The sequence below is a fragment of the Oncorhynchus masou genome, chromosome 31 (assembly GCF_036934945.1).
Source record: "Oncorhynchus masou masou isolate Uvic2021 chromosome 31, UVic_Omas_1.1, whole genome shotgun sequence".
Classification (NCBI taxonomy): Eukaryota; Metazoa; Chordata; class Actinopteri; order Salmoniformes; family Salmonidae; genus Oncorhynchus; species Oncorhynchus masou.
The window spans coordinates 8,251,936-8,268,088 of NC_088242.1; the positions used below are offsets into that span (position 1 = coordinate 8,251,936).

Here is a 16,153-nt window from a genome sequence, read left to right on the forward strand (position 1 = left end):
AGGACAGAGAGAGCGAGAGACAAGGGGGAGAGAAAGAGAGAACAGGACAGAGAGAGCGAGAGAGACAAGGGGGAGAGAAAGAGAGAACAGGACAGAGAGAGCGAGAGAGACAAGGGGGAGAGAAAGAGAGAACAGGACAGAGAGAGCGAGAGACTAGGGGGAGAGAAAGAGAGAACAGGACAGAGAGAGCGAGAGACAAGGGGGAGAGAAAGAGAGAACAGAACAGAGAGAGCGAGAGACAAGGGGGAGAGAAAGAGAACATCGTTGTAAATGTCTAAATTGGATAAGACTGTTAGACTGCTAAACGGTAAATAAGGTAATAAAGTTTGTGGGCTGAGAGTTTAGGAGAAGGCAGATATCTTTCATCTACGTACTTGATGAAAGCTGGAGGCATGTCTCTCTTCATGATGTGGTCTTCTGTGGTCTGGACAGTGTCTTTCCCCACCTAGAACACAACAGGAAAACAGGAAGAGCATGTTAACTGACATGAACACCCTGTAGGGCCAGGTTCCTGGACACAAACGTATCCTACTCAGACCAAGTCATCACTTTTAAATTAGCTCATGGAGATTCTCCATTGAGCATTTGGGTCTGAGAAACCGGCACATTGAAATATGTAATATAAATGTATTTAACCTTTGTTCTTTAACTAACAACGAACACGTATTGCTACATATTGTTAATAATTTTAAATTATTTTATTTCACCTTTAAAGGATGATATAAACTATTGCCTCAACACACAGGTCACAAACACACGTGTAAAAAGAGCTGATCTCTCACACTCACATCTACCATGACTCATATCCCACAGTGTGACCTCAGTGATCAGACACATCCTTCACAACATGAAGCCGTGAGAAAACAAAACGATCAACAGCTGTGGTGTAGATCACTGAAGCACACAGCTTCTAGACTTTCCTAACGGTAATGTTCATCATGTGAAACCCAGTGAGGGAAACACGTCCAGGTCTGTGTCAGTCTCTCCCCGGGCCGACAGACATTTGAGCTCCGAGACTGACTGGGAGTGAGGCTAGTTAATGTCTGATTCATATGGAGCTTGTTGGCTGACTGATCTCTGACCCAACCCCTGTTACACACCTCTTCACTCACACACACACACGCACACACACACGCACACACACACGCACACACACACGCACACACACCGTTTTTCACAGCTCTTCACCCACATGATTATATTCAACTAGTGTGAACATGCCCACAACTACACAAGCACACGACTCCAACTTGATCAGTTTCTTCTGCTGTGTATAACATAAAAGGATGTACAATTATATTTAAGGCATTTTTGTATTTTTAACAAGAGTACAAAATATATATTTTTTAAGATAGTCAAAAACTTTCAAAAATGTATAATTACAGTTGAGTTTTCATAAGGCCACCTCACCACTAATGCCAGCCAGCCTATTGGAGGGCTATGACTAAGAACTTCTGAAGCTAGTTGTTAGGAATATGCCATTAGTGGGGAGGTTAAAGGTCAAGGATAACCAACTGTTCCACCAGCTCATTACAGTCCTCCATTCCAGAGAGCTGACGTCATGGAGTCAGAGAGAGGCCGAACCAGATCCCCTGACCTCATTACTGTCTTCTCATTGGTCCAGTGTGAAAGTAGGAGTAGAGCGTCCACCTACACCGTTCATAAATTCAACACAAGAGGTGGAAGTAGAACTATAAGTGGAGTGAGGCTGAAAGACTGGGCCACAGCCAGGGCATGAAGTTGAAAAAAACAACAACTTCCTAACCCTATGAGTTATTGGGAATGTAGAGAGTACTGTCGAGGTGTCAGCTCAAGGATGACTCTAAACTGTAATGGCACAGCCAATCCAGAAAGCTGTCGTACTACAGAAGCACCGGTCCTCCCGCATTTTATTGGTCCAGTGGGAGTTATTGAGCGTTTGTAAATTAAACAAAAAAGGTTGACGCCAGGCTAAAAGTGGAGCAACTGCCAGCTCTCTCTGAGTGAGGTGGGAGCGAACATGTGCCAACCTGGCATTCCTGCCTTGAAAGGCTCTGAACAAAAGCCATAATTACCTGTCCAGCGTTCCAGGGTAGTTAGAGAGCCGTTCCACTAAAGGTTAGGGGAGCAGGAAAGAGTTCTTTTTAGATGTAGGACACACACTGAGTGGACTTCAACTAAAGGGTCAGAAAGACAGGAAACTGGACATCTACCCCCCCACTTTTGAAAATCACCAATTAGAGAATTATTTTTGGGGGGGACAATTGAGACATGGATTGTGTATGTGTGCCATTCAGAGGGTGAATGGGCAAGACTAAAATATTTAAGTGCCTTTGAACGGGGTATGGTAGATTGTGCCAGACGCACAGGTTTGTGTCAAGAACTGCTACACTGCTGGGTTCTCACGCTAAACAGTTTCCCACATAAATCAAGAATAGTCCACCAGCCAAAGGACATCCAGCCAACTTGACAGAACTGTGGGAAGCATTGGAGTCCACATGGGCCGGCATCCCTGTGGAACACTTTTGACACCTTGTAGAGTCCATGATATTAGGAAGGTGTTCTTAATATTTGGTATACTCAGTGTATATAGTCCATCTCTGGATTTCACCCTGTCTCAAATGATTTAGACCAGTGGTTCCCAAACTTTATTGTCCCATACCCCTTCAAAACCTTCAAACTCCAGCTGCTACCCCCTCTAGCACCAGGGTCTGCACACTCTCAAATGTTTTTTTGCCATCATTGTAAGCATGTCACTCACACAATACATTTATTAAACCTAAGAATGAGTGGGAGTTGTCATAACCCAGCTCGTGGGAAGTGACAAAGAGCTCTTATAGGACCAGGGCACAAATAATAATCAATCATTTTGCTCTTTATTTAACTTCTTATGGCTGCAGGGGCAGTATTGAGTAGCTTGGATGAAAGGTGCCCATATCAAACGGCCTGCTCCTCAGTCATAGTTGTTAATATTTGCATATTATTATTAGTATTGGATAGAAAACACTGACGTTTCTAAAACTGTTTGAATGATGTCTGAGTATAACAGAACTCATATTGGCAGGCAAAATCCTGAGTTGAAATCAAAACAGGAAGTCAGAAATCTGAGCTTGTATGTATTCAGAGTCCCCAATGAAATCCCTTTGAGATATGAATGTTGCACTGCCTAGGGGTTCCACTAGATGTCAACCATCAATAGAAATTATAATGAGGCGTCTTTGTTGTTGTGGGAGTGAATGAGAGCAGAATATCATTACATTTACATTTAAGTCATTTAGCAGACGCTCTTATCCAGAGCGACTTACAAATTGGTGAATTCACCTTCTGACATCCAGTGGAACAGCCACTTTACAATAGTGCATCTAAATCATTAAGGGGGGGGGTGAGAAGGATTACTTATCCTATCCTAGGTATTCCTTGAAGAGGTGGGGTTTCAGGTGTCTCCGGAAGGTGGTGATTGACTCCGCTGTCCTGGCGTCGTGAGGGAGTTTGTTCCACCATTGGGGGGCCAGAGCAGCGAACAGTTTTGACTGGGCTGAGCGGGAACTGTACTTCCTCAATGGTAGGGAGGCGAGCAGGCCAGAGGTGGATGAACGCAGTGCCCTTGCTTGGGTGTAGGGCCTGATCAGAGCCTGGAGGTACTGCGGTGCCGTTCCCCTCGCAGCTCCGTAGGCAAGCACCATGGTCTTGTAGCGGATGCGAGCTTCAACTGGAAGCCAGTGGAGAGAGCGGAGGAGCGGGGTGACGTGAGAGAACTTGGGAAGGTTGAACACCAGACGGGCTGCGGCGTTCTGGATGAGTTGTAGGGGTTTAATGGCACAGGCAGGGAGCCCAGCCAACAGCGAGTTGCAGTAATCCAGACGGGAGATGACAAGTGCCTGGATTAGGACCTGCGCCGCTTCCTGTGTGAGGCAGGGTCGTACTCTGCGGATGTTGTAGAGCATGAACCTACAGGAACGGGCCACCGCCATGATGTTGGTTGAGAACGACAGGGTGTTGTCCAGGATCACGCCAAGGTTCTTAGCGCTCTGGGAGGAGGACACAATGGAGTTGTCAACCGTGATGGCGAGATCATGGAACGGGCAGTCCTTCCCCGGGAGGAAGAGCAGCTCCGTCTTGCCGAGGTTCAGCTTGAGGTGGTGATCCGTCATCCACACTGATATGTCTGCCAGACATGCAGAGATGCGATTCGCCACCTGGTCAATATATCAGATCTCCATCAAGCAGCCATTTTGTGATCGCGCTTTTTCCTCATAGTTGTCACTTGCGTTCCGTAAAGTTTTTTTTCTTTAATCTGACAGCGGTTGCATTAAGGAGAGGAATATCTATAATTCCATGTGTATAACTTGTATTATCAACTACATTTATGATGAGTATTTCTGTTGAAACGATGTGGCTATGCAAAATCACGTGATGTTTTTGGAACTAGTGAATCTAAATAGCCAATGTAAACTCAGGTTTTTTTATATAAATATGAACTTTATCAAACAAAACATGCATGTATTGTGTAACATGGAGTCCTATGAGTGTCATCTGATGAAGATAAAATTAGTCACTAACCTTGAATTATCTTTAATTTCTGTTTTTTGTGAATGCTATATTTTGCTGGAAAATGGCTGTGCTTATTGTGGTTTGGTGGAGACCTAAAATAAATTGTTTGTAGTGCTTTCGCTGAAAAACCTATTTGAAATCGGACACTTTGGTGGGATTAACAACGAGAATAGCTATGAAATGATATAAAACACATGTATGTTTTAGGAATTGTAATTCTGAGATTTCTATTTGAATTTGGCGCCCTCTATTTTCACTGGTAGTTTTCATGTCAATCCCTGTAATTGCAGCCATCACAGGTTAACAATCTTATACATAAAATGTGATTTGTTCATCAAAAATTGTGAATAAATGACCACAGGTTAATGAGAAGGGTGTGCTTGAAAGGATGCACATAACTCTGCAATGTTGGGTTGTTTTGGTGAGAGTCTCAGTCTTAAATCATTTTCAGGTGCTTCGCTATATCACATTTGACCTTGTCTGTAAGCTTGAGTTAATTTGCACACAAAAAAATATAAATGTAAAGACCTCTGTGTTGTCCTTGTTAATGCAGACAGAGAAGAGCTCCAACTTCTTAATCATAGCCTCAGTTTTGTCCCCGCACATTGAATATAGTTGCAAAGAGTCCCTGTAATCCTAGATTCAGATTATTCAGGCGGGCAAAAGCGTCACTCAGGCCAGTCGTGTTAGAAACTCATGCTGGCGGTCAGACAAGTGAAAATGGTCAGTAAACACAACTTTAAGTTCATCTCGCAATTCAAAAAAATGTGTCAATACTTTGCCCCTTGATAACCAGCGCACTTCTGTATGTTGTAAAAGCATTACATGGTCGCGGCCCATATCATTGCATAGTGCAGAAAATACGAGAGTTCAGTGGCCTTGCTTTAACAAAGTTAACCATTTTCTCTGTAGTATCCAAACATCTATCAAGCATTCCCTTGGCAGCAAGAGCCTCTCGGTTGATGCTGCAATGTACCCAAGTGGCGTCGAGAGTAATTGCTTGCACACGCATTACCACCCCACTGTCTCCCTGTCATGGCTTTTGCACCATCAGTACAAATACTTTGACTCAAGTATGACAATTCGGGTACTTTATCCAGCAATGAATATTTGCTATAAAAAATTCCCATACCATGCAGCCCTACCTGGCCCTGTATGGTTGTCGTAATGACGGACCTGTTGAGGAAATGAGCTCAGTGTATTTTGCTAATCTCTCGTATCCAATCACTGTTTTCTTAAGACATTTCCTTACAGTGATATCCTGTTCAGGGTGAGGGCAAGTTCAGACAAGATGACTTCTATGGACACAGTATAGACTTCTGAAAGAATAGGAAGGGGATCGTTGCCTGAATACACCAGACTTAGGAAATACACAGTAGCTGAAAAGAAGTCTTTGAAAAGACCGAAACAAAAAGTATGTTGTTTTCTCTGAGAATGGTGTTCACTTTCAGGCACAGGGGGGGGGGGGGGTTCACAAAGCAAAAATGGCTTCTTAGGATAAAGTGAATCTTATTATTCCTAATTTCCCACCTCCCTCTCTTCATGTGTTCTGTAGACCAACAACAGCCCTGATCTCAACAACTCTATACAAATAGAATGTATCTGCACTCATTCCAGCTGAAGGGCGTGGCGGCTGTATTCTGATCTCCAACCCCAACCAGAAACTGACTGATTAGGCAACACACAGGCATGCAAGGCCGAAGCACGTCTATTTTTTAAATAGAACTTTACTAAAAGGACAAGAAGAGCACAGGTGGATAGGTAATGAGGTAATTATTTATTTCAAAAGTAGATGGCTCTGTCTGCACACTGAAAAAAATGTATATTCAGACTAGGTAATTGTTAATGTCAACTTGTTTACCTATTCGCTGGCTCAGACGGTCATTGTGTCAGTATGCTGTCACATACCACACAGCCTGATGTCAAGCTGGCCCCCCAGCCAGACAGGGTCTGGGGTGGAAAAGTTGACACTCCTATTTCCAGCTGCCAACAGAACAGCACAGACCAGTGCAGCGTTGTGAAGGAGCTAGATAAAAGTGACCCCGACCAACAGAACAGACAAGGCATTGTTGACATGCACCCAGGGACTCTCAAAGCCTGGAGGACTGGGACACAGAGAGACACAGCCTGGCTTTCAGATGTGGAGCTAGTTCTTTCTATGGTTACATTCTATTAGACCTAAGTGTCCTCCCATCTAACAACCATCTGCTCTGAACGTGTTATGGAATGGAAGTATGTGCCCAAAACTCTGTAAGAGAAAAGTATGTAGAATCCAAATGTGTTCACAGGCAGCATAGCATGCGTGAAGCTAAGAGATATTTAGCATTGCAATGACTTTGATGAAATTGTCGTGGAAATTTTACACATGGGACACTTGAAGTCAATCTTAAATGAATCATTGATGCACCATAGTGAACGTCTGTCAGGAGCTCTACAGGGACAGTCCTGTTAATTCTCTTAAATATTGCAGACAAGTTATATTTGCATGATTTAGCTTACTCATCATTCATAATTAATTCATCATTAACATTTGCTTCATTCATTCATACCAATACTGGTTTATGCATGTGACAGACCAATACCTCACAAGGCTTCTTCTCTCTAAGCTGAGACCCTGAAACAGTTATATTTCGTTCTCAAAACAAGGGTCTGGGTGTACTGCCAAATTGCAGATACTGGCAAGTGAAGATTATTTCAGAAATTGTTTTTTTTAGAAAAGCACAAACATTACATTTTCCATCACAAAGTATTGTCAGATCTTACCAAATCTGCAGACCTCTCCATAGAACACAGACCTCTCTGCAGACCTCTCCATAGAACACAGACCTCTCTGCAGACCTCTCCATAGAACACAGACCTCTCTGCAGACCTCTCCATAAAACACAGAAGACAGTTATGGCTAAACCGTCCAACATAGCCTCACCGTGTAGTTGTGTTAAGAGGTGGTAAACAGGACTAGATCATGTGGTATCAAATGGCATCAGAGGAGTAATGATAAGTGATGGTCAGCTAGCTAGCTGAATATACATAGATTAGGGGTGTGAAAGCTAAGAAAAATCCCAAACCGAAAATATATATATTTATTTTTTACCCCACTAAAATGTATTTGTGGGCTATAGCCTAACTAGACGACAGGCTATAAAGGCCTGGAGAAATATGTAATGTAAATAAAACCTGAGAGGAAGAGGTGAATTAGCGAGGCATGCAAGACTGATTACCACGACATATGTGCACCACATATGTCTTTCTCTCTCTCGCTCTAGATTCTGTTGCAAAGCGTCTCTTAAAATGGAAGGAAATGGCCTGAATTTGCTCAGAGTCTTGAGTGTAATCTTTTGACACAGCTTTAGAGCTTCACCATACACCACAACTAAATGTGCCAAATGGCACCCTATTCCCTACATAGTACACTACTGTTGGCCAGAGTCCTGATCAAAAGTAGTGCACTATATAGGGAATAGGGTGCCATTTGAGACGTACGTACACCACATAACTGAGGTGACTCGATGGAACACAAATATTCGGGTGGTTTCTTGACATCTGACGACACTCCAGTCTCCTGGCTGTTGTGGTCTAGGGCCATCAGATGTATCACTGCTGAGGACCGAGGGAGTGCTCATCACCACCCAGCAGAGTTTTTAGTTAAGTTAGTCTCTCCCTTTCCCTCCCTCGGTCCCTCCGTCCAGTGTACTAACGGCTGCTGGAGCATTGAACTGCTGCTGCTGGCTGTGGAGGATTCAGATCCATAGCCATTAGCCTCCCATTATACTTCCTGACTTGGCTAACTGCCCTTTCTCGCTCACTGCACCCCACCCACCAACCTTTCACCCGTTCCTTTCCTTGCCTCCCCCCTCTCCCTGCCTCCCCCCCTCTCCCTGCCTCCCCCTCCTTGGACAAATGACAGGAAACTGGAGAAGCAGATAACAGGACTCAGTTTATTTTGGAAGGCCTAAAACCACTTGACTTGGACATATTTATTCCCCAATAATCACACAATACTCAAGTAGATTTAAATTAATTGATGTAGTAAGAAAATAAAACAATTTATTGAGACCAGTTAAGACTTGATATTGATGCAATTTTCATTTTTTTTTTCTCCAAAAATAGTGAAGGGAGGCACTTGTTTCCGACTACATACATGTGTTAAACTGAGGTTTCTTGTGAAATTACAATATTGTCAAATGTCGTTACCAAACAAGTTGACTATGAACTTCCCCTTGTGTGGTTGTTTTTTCCTCATTTATTTAACTAGGCAGTTAAGAACACCTTATTTTACAATGACAGCCTGCCCCTCGGCCAAACCTTCCCCTAACCCAGATGACGCTGGCGGGACTCCCGATCACGGCCGGTTGTGATACAGCCCGGGATCGAACCATGGTCTGTAGTGACACCTCTAGCACTGAGATGCAGTGCCTTAGACCACTGTGCCACTCGAGACCCATTGTGTTCCATGTCTTTCATTATCACTTGACTTGAGTATTGGCTCCTAAGAACATGATCTGCTAGCTGCTTACGTGTCTGCCTGAAATAAAGATGGAGGGGCAAGAGAGAAGCAGATCTGAGTAATAATATAGTCTAGGTGTCTTTCCTAAAAAAAGAGCCAAGTAGGAGCAGTGCATCCTTCCTTTTACACAGGACTCAATGATATTGCAGTCTCCAAATATTCACTTCCCAGTCTATGCTAAGGCCCCACGTCGGCCGTTGACCTGCTTTCCCCCCCATTTTAAAGACCATAAAAAGGAAGTGCGGAAATTATAAAGTACAGTAGGCCTCGTTTGATAAGCTCTCTTTTAGTCATCTCAGAACCATGCCTGACTGAATAAGACATGTTATAGTGGAAGCCAAGGGCTAAGGGATGGATTCAGGCCATCAAGGCTGATTTCTTCTACACAAACATCAAGGCCGGTCCCTTTTCAATCTAATTAGACTGGCATTGAATAGATGAAAGCAACCAGATACATCAAACTGACACCATAGAGATTATATATAGTCTGATGTACAGTCCGTCAGCTGAATAAACCAAAGACACTAATGGCTGCCAACGTCTGTCCTCTGGCTGAGTTAATGCTGAGGAGAACAATCTTGGCCCATGAGGAAGACCGACCTTTTCATCTCCATGTTATCTGGGCATAATGGGATTTCCATCCTTTTTTTTTTTAAACATTCACAAGATGACTGATCATTAAAAGACGCAAGGCGCCAGCAGCACTCGGACCGATCCAGGAAGCCAAACGGCGGAAAACACGTTCCCCGGCAGATCCCAGCAGATCGACAACAACCTACAGCAGATAATTGTAAACACAATTCAACAATCAAGGAGGAATTCAAGTAGCCTAATCCAATAATTGCCTGGTTGTTGCAGTTTAGTAAGGATTGCATGGTGGGATGTGAACGGTAGATTTAATTGTAAACTCTGAGATGTAGCCTAGCCATTAGCCAGGGGTCTACAAGTCTGTGCATTGTGTGGTTTTGTGGGTAGCCGAGACAATAAAGAGAATGACTTTCTTTGGTACAGCCTCTCCCTGGGAATGTCTGAGGTAGAGTCATTGGTTTCATTGAGTGGCCACATGAGTTACAGCACCCTGTCTGAAAGAGGCCGAGACCCAGCCCTTGGTTTGGTTGCAGACCTGGGTTCAACTACTATTTCAAATATTTTATCTGTGCTTTATTGAGCTTGCCTGACTTAAAATGTCCCAACAGAGTAGAGTCCCAAAACTATAAACCGCTCCCATCTGGCACTCCAACCAGGCTAGAGCAAACACTGAAAGCATTTGAAAGATATCAAATAGTATTTGAACCCAGGTCTGCTTCATTGGATGGTTCTAGAAGAGCACTAATTCAGTAGACAGAACAGGCTTTACGATCTATACGCCTCCAACTCAGATACAAGAGGCCCTTTTTTTTTACCATGAAGTGCACTGCAAACACACTCACACAACTCGATGCCGGAGCATTTCAATAACATAACAGTAACAGTGTTGATACCGTTTCTAGGGAAACAGGAAATTATTACAGTGTGAGTTACGCCTTTATCGTCGTGCCACAGTTGGAAATATGTGATCACTGTTCAGATGGCACAGCTGGGGAATTGATTTTCTCTGATTTCACCACCCAAGGAGAAGGCTAACGTGAATATGATCACTCTCCTCGTCCGCCTGCTCGTACTAACCAGAGAATCTGATGATCTCTAGATGACATCAATTCCACAGAAACAAGCTTTACTACCGACATTACAACCAAGGGGCTGACCAACCAAGGGACTGACCAACCATGGGACTGACCAAAACAGAAGTGTTGGTCAGAACTACTGAAACCAATTCAATAATAGCAATAATAATAGCTTGTTACATAGCATTTCTCAGCACCTGCTAGAACATCTGCTAAACTGTGTACACAACCAATAAACTTGAATAAAACTGTGTAAACATGCATTCCAGTGTCATTTCAGAGTTTATAGAGCGTCAGACGAGGACATATTGCTGTGTAACAAAGCCACTTCCTGTTTGATTGCTTAGTAACTTTTAAAAACTGTAAAACATCTGGTCCCTTCACAGCGCTTCATAATAACAATGACTTCATCAGGAAGCCTTTCTACAAGCAAACAGACCTTTTATCACAACTCACCGAGGACAGGTGAACAGTGTACCACAGGGTAAAGGTCAATCAGAACCAGACATGTTTTCAGCAATTATTAAAAATGGAGATTCTGACGAGGACCAACAAAGTCACGAGAAAACAGATGCCGAGAAGTTAGACTATACTTTTGTTTGTTCTACTGATATTTTCTCGCTAATGTTATATATTTGGTGGAAGATTGACAATAAATGACTCACAGTAAAAGAAGGGAATGGTTCCAGAAGTAACTCTGGCTTGTTTAGCCCATGGGCCTACACCAGATGGACACCCAGCTAGCCAGGCCAGCTAGCCCGGCTAACCAGGCCAGACAGCCAGGCAGTCCGGCTAACCAGGCCAGACAGCCAGGCTAACCAGGCCAGACAGCCAGGCAGTCCGGCTAACCAGGCCAGACAGCCAGGCTGTCCGGCTAACCAGGCCAGACAGCCAGGCAGTCCGGCTAACCAGGCCAGACAGCCAGGCAGCCCGGCTAACCAGGCCAGACAGCCAGGCAGCCCGGCTAACCAGGCCAGACAGCCAGGCAGCCCGGCTAACCAGGCCAGACAGCCCGGCTAACCAGGCCAGACAGCCCGGCTAACCAGGCCAGACAGCCCGGCTAACCAGGCCAGACAGCCCGGCTAACCAGGCCAGACAGCCCGGCTAACCAGGCCAGGGCCAACCAGGCCAGGGCCAACCAGGCAGTCCGGCTAACCAGGCCAGGGCCAACCAGGCAGTCCGGCTAACCAGGCCAGGGCCAACCAGGCAGTCCAGCTAACCAGGCCAGGGCCAACCAGGCAGTCCAGCTAACCAGGCCAGGGCCAACCAGTAAAGAACAATGCTGCTTCAATGAGTATACATTAGCTGTGAGGAGAGGATCAGAAAAGCCAGTTCAATTGTCCAAATCTATCCTCCAGACAGCTGCCAGGGACTCCTAGCTTTTTCTGGTTGTGTAGCACTCTACTATAACACCGTGGATTGAATAGTGAAGTGGCAGTGTCCCTGCATGGCCTGGAACATCATTCTTATCTGAGCTGTTTGGAAGATGTCTGTTTTTTTTTATTTATTTTAGTCATTTCCCTTTTTTTGTAAACCACAAGTTCTGCAAAGGCACCGATAAAGACACATTTTCTTGCTTATTCACTTAGGGAATAATAATCTCAGCAATGATCTTATTAAATAAGAAAGGAAATGACAAATGGTAGTTTGTTCATTGGTAGTGTAGAGTGGTCACGTCACGTTTAAGACTACAGACGAAAACACTAATACTTCAGAAAATTGATATTAGGGAAGAAATTGCTTTTGGATTCTGTAAAAATGGCAGATTAGTGCAAGTACATTCCTAGACTGTAGACCTATGTTGCTGGTTGCCATGGGGTTCAGTCAGTCATCTCCTTTATGAAGAGGTTTTGCGGAGCACCACTGTGGTTTTCACTACCTTTGATTTACACTCCACTCTTACCAGGCCACCTTTCAGATGGCTCCAGATGGGGGTTTACTTCATTCAAGTCAAAAACGGTCATAATGAAGACTTCATTTATACTAAATGATAAAGAGTATGCCGTTTCTAGGCCTACAGTCAGACTGTAGTCTAGGTTGCCATGCAGTTGTCAGTCATCTCCTTTATGTAGAGGAGCACCACACACACACAGAGAGATTTATTTATTTATTTTTTAACTAGGCAAGTCAAATTCTTATGTACAATGATGGCCTAGGAACAGTGGGTTAACTGCCTTGTTCAGGGGCATTTTTACCTTGTGAGCTCGGTTACTGGCCCAACGCTCTAACCACTAGGCTACCTGCCGCCCCTTACTGTAGGCAATACAACAAAGATTGTATTGAACTGCATAGGCTACATGGACTATATTCAGAAAATATAAATGATCATTAGCCGACAGATCAGGATTTCTTTAATTTCATTGTTGGTTAAGTGCTTGTAAGAAAGCATTTCATGGTCTACACCTGTTGTATTCGGCATTTCATGGTCTACACCTGTTGTATTCTGCATTTCACGGCCAGGTCTACACCTGTTGTATTCTGCATTTCACGGCCAGGTCTACACCTGTTGTATTCTGCATTTCACGGCCAGGTCTACACCTGTTGTATTCGGCATTTCATGGTCTACACCTGTTGTATTCTGCATTTCACGGCCAGGTCTACACCTGTTGTATTCTGCATTTCACGGCCAGGTCTACACCTGTTGTATTCTGCATTTCACGGCCAGGTCTACACCTGTTGTATTCGGCATTTCACGGCCAGGTCTACACCTGTTGTATTCGGCATTTCACGGCCAGGTCTACACCTGTTGTATTCGGCATTTCACGGCCAGGTCTACACCTGTTGTATTCGGCATTTCACGGCCAGGTCTACACCTGTTGTATTCGGCATTTCACAGCCAGGTCTACACCTGTTGTATTCTGCATTTCACGGCCAGGTCTACACCTGTTGTATTCTGCATTTCACGGCCAGGTCTACACCTGTTGTATTCTGCATTTCACGGCCAGGTCTACACCTGTTGTATTCTGCATTTCACGGCCAGGTCTACACCTGTTGTATTCTGCATTTCACGGCCAGGTCTACACCTGTTGTATTCGGCATTTCACAGCCAGGTCTACACCTGTTGTATTCTGCATTTCACGGCCAGGTCTACACCTGTTGTATTCTGCATTTCACGGCCAGGTCTACACCTGTTGTATTCTGCATTTCACGGCCAGGTCTACACCTGTTGTATTCGGCGCATGAGACAAATAACATTTGATGTCATGCTTAATACAATGTCATAAAATGGGGTTGTCCTTATCAACTCATGTCTTCCATGAATTCTCAATAAAAAGCTTGTGGAGGAAACATGTGGATCCACACAATTGTATGTTGGCATTTTTTACTTTTTTATTTCACCTTTATTTAACCAGGTAGGCCAGTTGAGAACAAGTTCTCATTTACAACTGCGACCTGGCCAAGATAAAGCAAAGCAGTGCGACACAAGCAACAGAGTTACACATGGAATAAACAAACATACAGTCAATAACACAAAAGAAAAAAGTTCGTATACAGTGTGTGCAAATGAGGTAAGATTAGAGAGGTAAGGCAATACCATAGGCCGTAGTGGCGAAATAATTACAATTGAGCAATTAAACACTGTAGTGATAGATGTGCAGATGAGGAATGTGCAAGTGGAGATAATGGGGTCTAAAGGAACAAAAAAATAACACTATGGGGATGAGATAGTTGGGTAGGCTACTTACAGATGGGCTATGTACAGGTGCAATGATCGGTAAGCTGCTCTGACAGCTGATGCTTAAAGTTAGTGAGGGAGATATGAGTCTCCAACTTCAGTGATTTTTGCAATTTGTTCCAGTCATTGGCAGCAGAGAACTGGAAGGACAGGCGGCCAAAGCAAGTGTTAGCTTTGGAGATGACCAGTGCAATAAACCTGTAGGAGCGCATGCTACAAGGTGGGTGCTGCTATAGTGCCCAGTGAGCTGAGATAAGGCGGGGCTTTACCTAGCAGAGACTTATAGATGACCTGGAGCTCGTGGGTTTGGCAACGGATATGTAGTGAGGGACAGCCAACGAGAGCATACAGGTTGCATTGGTGGGTAGTATATGGGGCTTTGGTGACAAAACGGATGGCACTGTGATAGACTACATCCAATTTGCTGAGTAGAGTGTTGGAGCCTATGTTATAAATTACATCGCCGAAGTCAAGGATCGGTAGGATAGTCAGTTTTACAAGGGTATGTTTGGCAGCATGAGTGAAGGATGCTTTGTTGAGAAATAGGATTTATTCTAGATTTAAGAGTTTAGTCTTGCCAGACACCTAGGTATTTGGAATTGTCCATATTCTAAGTCAGAACCGTCCAGAACCGGCATTCACGAAAACAGCTATTTTTATTTATTTTACCTTTATTTTACTAGGCAAGCCAGTTAAGAACAAATTCTTATTTTCAATGACGGCCTAGGAAGAGTGATCATGAATTGCTAAAGGACTGATCATGAATTGCTAAAGGACACTTGAATTGATGATGAATATATAAGTGTCGTTTCAATTGTTAGTTAGATACAAAGTATATTAGTTTGAAATACTCCGGCATGAGAATATTGTAGGCCTATAACGTCGAGATATGGCAGTCAACCCTCGGCTCCAGGGGGTAGGGCATATTTTCAAGGGGAAAAGGGCGTCACTGCCCTGGCCCGAGTGGAAAACTTCAACAAAACTTGATACATTGTATTTACATCGCTCGCGTTATAAAAGCAGAATTTTGCCAGCCGATAGAGCAGGGAAAATAACAGTAACCGCAGCGGTAACTTCTGAGATAAAATGACAAGGAATCGTGGCGGGCTGGCACAATGTAGCCACTACACAGACGGCGTGCGACAGGTAACCTACCCGAAGTCAGGGACATTCGGTTGGGACGTTTCACTTACCCGAACCAGGTTGCTGACAGCTGCCTGCACCGCAGCCACGGGAGCCGTGAGATCCGGGATAGCTTTCCCGTCCACCTCACCTTCTTCGTGCATTATCACCAGATGGGATATCTGCTGAGCCACCGGCTCTAAGATACTTTCTATCGTCTTTGTGTGAAAAACCGGCATGATGAAAACTTGAGTCCGCTCTCCTATCCAAGAGGAAAAAAAGTCTGGTCCCGTTTGGCTGTTTCAAAAGTTCCCTCTCTTGTTTGTGCTCCTGTAAAATGTAAGGTTAATCCAACACTTTCCTAGCCCAGCACAGTTTCGCTCACTGGGAACACTAACTACTCCCCTTGCAACCATCAATGTGAGAATCCCCAACCGCAGCTCTCGAAGAGTGAGCAACCTACCCGACAAAATGCTATGTCCGCCACCTGACCAATAAGAGAAATGGCACATATGTTACCTCAAATGCGATTGGCACAAGCGGATGTCACTCTTTCCCGATAGGCTCCGCCTGTTCCACATAGTCGAGTTTGCTTGAGATGCGAGTTCTCCAAAATTACGTAAACATTCTCATGCCCTAAAAAGGGAAATACGACTC

The 16,153-nt window shown here is 44.2% G+C and overlaps 1 protein-coding gene across 1 annotated transcript in view; it reads right to left on the bottom strand.

Moving 5' to 3' along the window:
- The window catches only part of LOC135523387 (vinculin-like), a 51,843-nt gene extending 35,894 nt beyond the window's left edge, over window positions 1-15,949 (bottom strand). Inside the window, exons 1-2 of the mRNA XM_064950025.1 lie at window positions 15,568-15,949; window positions 375-445 (exon numbers count right to left, since the gene is read on the bottom strand). Coding sequence (XP_064806097.1) covers window positions 375-445; window positions 15,568-15,735 — 239 coding nt within the window. The 5' untranslated portion in view covers window positions 15,736-15,949. The remainder of the gene's footprint in view (window positions 1-374; window positions 446-15,567) is intronic.
- Window positions 15,950-16,153: the final 204 nt, after the last annotated feature.